This window comes from Hakea prostrata, chromosome 9 (assembly GCF_041222555.1).
Source record: "Hakea prostrata isolate BN-2017 chromosome 9, UWA_Hpros_2, whole genome shotgun sequence".
Taxonomy (NCBI): Eukaryota; Viridiplantae; Streptophyta; class Magnoliopsida; order Proteales; family Proteaceae; genus Hakea; species Hakea prostrata.
In genome coordinates, this window is record NC_142608.1 from 18,020,792 (window position 1) to 18,029,741 (window position 8,950).

The window sequence follows — 8,950 nt, forward strand, 5'->3', positions numbered from 1 at the left end:
ACATTTGGAAACATAATAATGATGACTATAATAATTTACTTTATATGTTGCATTGTATAATCGAAAAAGATGGATATAGATAATTGAAATACTTAATATTTTGTTAAAAAAAAATCTAGAATTTTTTTAAAATATCTATAGTGCTTAAAAATGCAAAATATTATTTACGAATACAAAATCATTGAGTTACTATTTTCCCCAAACGGCAGTTTGAGGGGCCCTAACAAGTCATCTTCAAATGTGAGGTGTTCAAACTTTCAAATCTTTTGTGTTCTTCTGAGATTGCATTTAGATTTCAAACGGAGTTGGGTCTCCTATACAATTCATTATGTCATCAATTATTTTACAAATGTTATGGTGTTTATCAAACTTATTCCAATTTTTTTTATTAAGTTCTTATTTTAATTTAATACTAACAAATAAGTAAACACCTCATATAATGATTAGAAAAAAATCATCTCCAAAATAAATATGCTATTGTTATAAATAATATTTATTTATGGATGCCCATTACCCCCAAAGAGATTATACTTCCAATTGAAGATCTCAACTATCTCAGAATGCAATCTTGGTGATTCACATCCCCATTTTAATTGAAGATTACAGTTAACTCAACACACAATGGTGGTCGTCAATATTTAACCATTACATGCACCTTCTATCTTGGGCGACAATCTATCATTCCATATCAAGATTATCTTATTGTATGTGAGAATCATATATGTATTTCTTTGTAGACTGATATTTTCATATCAGAGAAGATGCTAGTTCCATTATAAATATATAATGAATAACTCAATAAAATAGTTGAACTCATCTTGTCTCTCTTCTTTGTATTCAATAAATTTGCTTTATTTTATAATAACTACAAAGTATTTTGTTATGTTATCTAAATAAAATACATCCAATTTCTTTTTTAATTCAATAAAAAATATTTCATTTATATTCTATAAAACTCAAAGATATAATTAACAATCTTATATTTGGAAAAGTACTTATAAGCATAGTTGAAGAAAATGTACAAATAAACTATTGAAACTAGCCCTAAGCTCAAGGGGTTTGCTCAATTGTAAGAAGATCAATGCCTCATGATATAAGATCAAGAGTTTGAATCTCTTTAGGGGCCAAGGGCGAAGCCTTGTCATATATTTAAATTATATAAAAGTTATCTTGAGAATGTAGTCGAGATGCACATAAGCCAACCTGAATACACAACAACAACAAAGCAACAAACCTTGTCAAAGCTAAAAATGTGGTCGGTTACATGGATTATTGCCTTCCAATTAGCTCTATTAAAATCATGCTAGATACAAGGCCTAAGCTATGCATATCTTTTTCTCACCACTTCTCTTAAGGTTATCTTAGGTCTGCCCCTAATTCTTCTAATTCATTGAATTGGATTACATCACTAATCCGTACAAGGGCATTTACAAGCCTTCGTAGAACGTGGCCATGCCACCTCAATTAAATGACTTTCTCGTAATTTATCACTTATTAGAGTTACTCCCAGACCAATTCTAATATGATCATTGGTTATGTTATCCTTCCTAGTTTTGCCACTCATCTATCTTATCATCCTCATTTCTGCTACACTAAGTTTATCTATAAGATATTTTTTAATAGATTAATACTCTTCTATACATCATACCTAGTTGAACAATAATCCTATAGAATTTTCTTTTGAGCTTGAAGGGTATACATCGATCACAAAAGACCCTGGACACCCCTCTCCACTTCATCCACCCTATTTTAATTATTTGGAAAGTATTGTCCTCTATATTGCCCTTTTTCATTTATGATTGAACCAAAGTACCTAAAACAATGGGTTTGAAGAATCTCCTTACCAAGTCTCACTATCTCATTGTCCGTCTGATCATGACCAAAGTTACAAATTATATATTTTGTCTTTGTTTTAGTTAGTTTAAAGTCTTTTGATTCCAAAGTTGCTTTAGCTCTATGATTTTAACTTGGTATTCGACACAATATTATCAACAAAAAACATGCACAAACGAATCTCATCTTGAATGTCTTTGGCTAATTAGTCCATTATAAGTGCAAATAAATATTGGCATAAAGTTGATCCTTGATGTAGCTTAATTGTAATTGGGAATTTCCCCACCATTGTCACACTAGTTAGCAACCAACATATACATCCTTATGTCCACATATTTACTTGCAACATTTATTTTCTCTGGTACCTTCCAAATGAACGCTCTAGAGACTCTATCATAAGCTTGTTCTAAGTCAATTAAGACCATATGAAGATCTTTCTTACACTCTCTTACATTTCCATAAGTCATCCAATAAGGCAAATAGCTTCCGTTGTAGATCTTCTTGTCATAAAACCAAATTGGTTCTCCATAATTGTGGTTACTTGTTTCTATCGGGTTTCAATTACTCTTTCCCATAACTTCAAAGTTTGACTCATTAGTTTGATGCCTCTATAGTTATTATAGTTTTGAATATCTCTTTTATTTTTGTAAATTATTTTTGTAAATTAGGACCACAATACTTCTCCTCCATTCATCTAGTATTTTTCTTATGCTCATAATCTTATTAAACAATTTGGTTTGCCAAGCTAGCCTATTGGCTCCTAAGTTCCTCCATACTTTAATTAGGATTTCATTAGAGCCTTGTGCTTTGTTTGTTTTCATCTTCTTTAGAGCTTATTTTATTCGGACATCGAAATTCTTTGTATAAGGTTCAAAAATTAGTGTCATGGTGAATGTTGTAATCATTTGAACCACAGGTACCTGAAGCATACATGTTTAGTAAGCTAGAAAAATAGATTTCACATCTCTTCTTAATGTCCTCATCAAGTCCTAGTACTTTACCATATATACTTTTGATACATCTATCATAATTTAGATCTACTCTTCCAGTCCCTTATTTAGCTATCTTAAAAATAAACTTTTTTCCTTCCTTTGTGTCCAAATTATTATATAAACCTTCATACTTCTTCTCTTTTTCTTTTGCCAAAATTTTCATAGTTTCAATTTTAGCCAACTTATACCATTTTAGATCCTCTAAATCCTTAATCCTTAGTCATATCTTAAAACTAATTCTTATTCTTAATAAGCTTACCATCCCAACCACAAGTCTCTCCATAGGAATGGAGCTTTCTTTTTTATTCACCTATAACATCTTTAGCCATCTTCCTAATGTACATAGCAATCTCATTCCACATTACATTAGTGTCCCTAAAATTCACAATTTCTTTGTTTGACTACTTCATTAGTAAATAATACAATTAAATTCCATCATCTTATCATAGGATAGTTAACCTTGCATCTTTAATGAGTTTTTGGAGTTCAGCAAATATCCAAGACTACTAATCTATGTTGTGTGGTTAAGTTTTTTCGGGTATCACCTTGCAATCCTTGCACAACAATCTATAAGACCTTTTAGTGAGTAGAAATTTATTTGGCTTCTATAATATCCACTTTTGAAGATAATAAAATGTTACTCTCACTTTTTAAAGTAAGTACGTATATATTTATAACAAGTAGATCAAAAGTAACAACAAAATCTAACTTTGAGATCACTTCCTCATTCCTCTCTCTAAAACAATATCCTCCATGTATACTCTTACAACCTCTTTAATCTTTCCCAACATATTCATTTAGATCACCTAGTATGAAAATACTTTCTCCTTGAAATCCATCCATATTTATCCAAAATTCTAATTTTAGACTTTTATCCAATCCTACTTAATGTCTATATGCACTAATTATATTTACGATCTCTTTCTCCATTACAAGTTTGATAGCAATGATCCTATCACATAATCTTTTAACATCCACCACATTGTTCTTTAAAATATTTATTCATATTATGCCTACTTCACTTTTATTACTTATAACCCTAGTATACCAAAGTTTAAAGTCATCCAACTCTTTAGTTTTTTTACCCTTCCATGTAGCTTCTTGAAGGCAAGGTATATTAATCATTATTTTCCTCATAACATTTATTAATTATAATATCTTATTTGTTAAAGATTCTATGTTTAAAATGTCAATCTAATCCTATGTTCCTAAACAGACTTCTTTACCTGCACTCGTTCAAGGTGTGGGAGTCATTGCCTACTTATCACTTATCCAGGCATTGACGCAGCACTTCGCTTACGAGGGATGCCTTGGCTAACCATTGCCCACTTATCACTACACCTGGGCTATAGTGCAGCTCGCCGCTTCTTTGGTCGGGGTACATCCATTCATAGCATTTATCATATGAGGTGAATCCATGTAAAAGGATTTGGCTAGATTTTTCAGGTGTTGGCAACCGACATGACGCACCAACCCGCTTCCTTTACCTAGACTTGGGATCAACAGCAAACTTTGATGGAATTGTAAACCATCTTGAATGGACCTCAAATTTAAAAAAGAAGAAAAGAAAATATTGAAACCGATCCTAACTTACCTTATGCTAATGACTTAGGCAAAAACCTAATTTTCCAAAATTCAACTGTTCGGACCAACCCTTTTACCAAAAATAAAAAATAAAAAGCTGTTCAGACCAACCCCAAAAATAGAATTGTAACAGCAAGCCTGTGCTAAGACCATTCAAATATGGTGTGGTAATCAGTTCTGGCAATTAAGGCAGAAATGATTGCGCGTGCAAGTAACTTATTGAGCAGTAACCAGTAAGTACTAAGAATATGTATGTTCTTCTCGCTCCCATGGCCAAAACTCGACAAATTGCAAGCAAACATCAATTTGGCTAGCTTTTATGTTCTTCTGGGTGGACTCAAATCTTTTATCTTAACGTACAAAATCTGGGCCACCTCATGCACCTCAGTTTTAGAACTTAAAAAACTCTCTTAAGTCCAAACAGGAATCAATGCACTTGCGATTTCTATGCAAGTTTCCTACCCCACCACCTCAAAATAGTCCCCTGACCACCAAACCTGGTTTTGGAAAACCAAAACTCATCACGGGCAGAGACCATGTTAACCTACTTCCTTCCTTCCTTCCCTTTTTGGCTTTCTTCCGAACACTCCCTGGCGCTTGCATTAGTGTTTGAGTGTGAGAAATTAGCCTTCGAATGAATGCTCTCTCTCTTCTCTCTTTCTCTCTGTGCGAGTCCCACGGCATGCGACGTACGTACGTAGCTAGCTGCTAGCCTATCCTGCATCGAGTATCACCATCATCACAATAACTACTATAACTGCGCTTAAAAGCAAACTACCAATACCTCTGAACCTTGCCTATGTATTCGATTCCTACTCCTTTTTGTCTCTTAATCATGCCCATACATACGCCTTGCTTTACCTACGTACACAATCAGGTTGGCTTTCCAAACACTTCAAATTTCTCTGCTAATGGGGTAATATCCCAATCATCTCCCTCCACACAGATGTCAGTGCTACGGAGTCTCACATAAAATAAGGAAAATTTCTTAGGAAAACAAAGAAGAGAGGAGAAAGAATCCGTGTGAACAAACACCTTAGTTTAATCCCGCAGCTCAAGACTACCGAGTTGCAAGGTTCTTGCAGGGTTGGCTTCTCCATGAATCTAAAAGGCGCGGATGGGGTCATGAGACCTAGATACGTTTCACAGGCAATATCCCATCTTTTTGGACTAATAAAAATACCATTCAAAGCAACTTTCGTAATAAAGCTTTAGATTAAATGGTGCTTCTGTAAAGAGCAATCAAGGAAAGACAACTCAAAACATTCTTCCATAGTCAGAAACGTTCAGAAAATGCAAATGCATAAGATCCGTAAAGGATAATACTTAAACAGCAACATATACTACTGATACTAACCCTTGAAGCGCTTAATGTTAAGGTACATATCCGTATTTAATGTAAACCTGCAAATACAAGTTCCATGACTGTTCCAGAGATCAGACAGGAAAAGAGAGAGAGAGAGGGTTTTCGCCTCAAAGACCCTCAATTCTCTATCTTATGATGTGATCAGTAAGTCCACATGCAATCAAGCTCGGTGGCCCCCACAGGCAACCTGCTTGTCTCCATCTTGGGAGGTTCACATTCCGTCCAATTCATACCGGAGCTGCACATCTGAAGACCATTCTGATGGTCGGAGACAGGCATGGCGCCCTCTGGCGCTACTTGAGAGAAGAAGAAATTAGGGAACTGAAGATTCTCCTGCAAAGATTTCAGGTTTGGGAATCCAGATAGTCCTTCGTACCTCCCAAACCTCGTAGGGTTGTCTGAAGGGGAGATAAGCGATGATGCAGATGACCCAAGAACCAATGGGAGCTGATGATTCATGTAAGGTATAGTAGCAGCAGCAGCAGCAGCAGAAGCAGCAGCTACGGTGGAGAAACAGGGCACGTGCTCCCTTGCGCTTTCGCTCTCATAAAAGCAACTCTCTCGATCATTCACTGTGTAGGGAGACGAGTCCAGCAGAGGCGGAAGCGACGTCGATGACGGAGAACCAACATCTTGGCAATGGTTGGTGGAAGAGAGACGATTCTTCTTGCCTCCATTGCTGCTGTTTCCACCAGTTCCATTACCACCAATGGCTGCAACTTTCTGAAACACACGGGAGATCACCCACTCGTCCTACGTTCATTTAATTGATGGATATCCAAGTCAGTTAACAAAACACACACAGAATGGGAAAGAACCACAAAAGAACAGATTAGTAGATTTACACACCCTGGAGCTTCGGGAGAGGTAATGGTACGATAGTTTCCCTTCAAGGCGATATTCGTGCATGACCCAGTTGCTTTTTTCACCCTTTGGAGCTCTACCACGATAGAAAACAAGTGTCTTCTTCATGCCCACAAGTGCAGAGGTCCTTGAGCTATAAATCTCTCTATCTTTCCCAGTTGCTTTCCAATAACCAGCTTCAGTGGCTCTGTTTGTTCGAAGCCCAGTTGGGTACTTGCGGTCCCGGAGACTAAAGAAATACCACTCTTTCTCTCCCATCTTTGCTTTCTCTGCCGACCACACAGACAAATTAGCGAACAGTTTGAAAGCCTATTAGAAAATTAAAAAGGAAGTGTACAAAGAAGAAAGAGGAAAAACTTACCAGGGAGCTCCCATGGTTCACATTTGTTGAGATCAACCTCAGCAATCGCTCTGCCTGAGAAGTTACCGTCGAGGACCTTCTTAACAAGATAGTAAGTGATGAGCTCTTCGTCGGTTGGATGGAAACGAAAGCCAGGAGGCAAATGAGGGTCAGTGTTGTCAAAAAGTTGGTAGTTTTCCATGGGAACAAAAACCCAGTTGCAGAGAACAAGGGAATTAAGTATACTAGGACTGAGGGGGAGAGTTGAACTCTGTAGGGTTCTTAAACTTTCATGAAAAAGCCAGTACTATAAAAACACGATACAAGACAGACTAAAGAAAAAGGTCTCAGGATTTCATAAAAGCATTTGCTTCAATAGCCACTGGTGAAAAGAATGAAATTCCAGAAGAGAAGCGGGGACCTCAGATTCTAAGTGACAACAGGTAAGAATTAAAAGCCAACGAAACCTCTCAGAGAGCAACAAAAAGCCAAAACAACCGAAAGGGCAAACCCAATGTCTTACTTCTATCAAAAGTTCAAAACCCAGATGAGAAGAAGCTAGAGAAAGACCAGTGAATTCGAACTACTCAAAGCTTGTCGCCACAACACATGAAACTCTAGCGAACCATCCCAATAGGAAACCTTCTTGGTTAAAAAGGAACTGGGTCGATTGTGTGGGCTGAAGGGAAGCATTATATGGGTTTCATATGGATTTGATGAATCGTGTGGCAGTGAGAAGGCGCAATAATAAGGTATGATCAAGCTGGAAGATCTGCATTTCCTGCTCTGTCCTTCTCTGTATCTCTGCAGCCTCTGCAGCCCTTAGCATATCCATAGCTGGAGGGAGAGAGAGAAAGAGAGCGAGGAATGGGTTATGTGTGTGGGGTTGGGGTTTCCTCTGGTTTGAGTATGCGTGCGTGCACCAGAAAGTGTGCAGATATTTCTCTGTCAGTGAAGAAAATGAAAGGGTAGGGAACAGAAAGCAGTTTGAGAATTGAGAGAGAGAGAGAGAAAGGAGGTTTGGAGGACTTGATCTGTATATCCATAAGGCTGCTTCATATCTCATTTGTCAGCACAAAAACACAGTACCAAATTAAATAATCCGATCGACAGGGACAAGGTAAGTAAGCCCATGGCCACCTTCTCTACTTTCCCAGTTCCTCTTCTGTTTCTTCTATATCATTGTGATTAACTTGATTTCTTCATTCATTCAGTTTTTTGAGAACAAATTCATGTATAAAAAATTACTGTAAAGTTTTTCACTTGTAGGTTGAAATTATGAAAACCCGGCCATGTTATGAAATCGATTGAGCATTCATGATTTGATGTGTAAATAGTTCAAACTTGGAAGATAAATCAAATCATATTGACCACTTTCTCTCAGGCTCTCACTGATATATGGAAAATCATTTTTTTCCCATCTAATATTCTGTCGCAGAGATTTATATTCATCAAATATCAGAATCTGGTATCTATTCAAGTACAAGAGATAATGAGATCTCATCCTCATCATGACTCAAGTTTCCATAAATATGTATCTCAAGTCATAATCTTTTTTAAGAGTGTAGCAGAGATTGGAAAGGGAAGAAAAGCAATAATAATAAGTATAAGCGATGATTTTACTGGTTGATGACTAATGGCTAAAACTCCCCCTACAAAGCAGAGCTTCTGTGAAAGACCCATCAAAGTTGTTAAGTTTTTCCTGTTCCTTAGTACTCAAAGGTAATTATATCTTTCTATGCATGCATCTATCCATCCATCCATCTCATCTATCAATCTTTTATCTTTCCATCTATCTTTCCATCTATCACCATCAAAGAGATTGAAGCTCTCAGATGTTGACGCGTCATTGCTCGGATTTTGAGATACAGATTTGCAGCTTTACATCAAGTCATCTCGTCAATCTTACATTACAGTATTACACCGTCTTTCACTCTCTGCTCTCTCTCATTAACAATTATTAAATAAAGT

The 8,950-nt window shown here is 36.5% G+C and overlaps 1 protein-coding gene across 1 annotated transcript; it reads right to left on the bottom strand.

Moving 5' to 3' along the window:
* Window positions 1–5,916: 5,916 nt before the first annotated feature.
* Window positions 5,917–7,374, bottom strand: LOC149004900 (protein CUP-SHAPED COTYLEDON 2-like). The gene is made up of 3 exons (XM_089169161.1): window positions 7,001–7,374; window positions 6,625–6,908; window positions 5,917–6,528 (listed from the first exon to the last, which is right to left on the bottom strand). Exons 1-3 carry the CDS (start codon window positions 7,179–7,181, stop codon window positions 5,917–5,919), a joined length of 1,077 nt encoding a protein of 358 aa, XP_089025287.1. The 5' UTR covers window positions 7,182–7,374.
* Between the last annotated feature and the right edge of the window lie 1,576 nt (window positions 7,375–8,950).

Coding starts and splice junctions, on each gene's coding strand:
- LOC149004900 (XM_089169161.1), bottom strand. CDS start 7,181: ATGGAAAACTACCAACTTTTTGACAACACTGACCCTCATTTGCCTCCT. Junction 6,909..7,000: donor TGAACCATGGGAGCTCCCTG/GTAAGTTTTTCC, acceptor TGTGGTCGGCAG/AGAAAGCAAAGATGGGAGAG. Junction 6,529..6,624: donor ACCTCTCCCGAAGCTCCAGG/GTGTGTAAATCT, acceptor AAATGAACGTAG/GACGAGTGGGTGATCTCCCG.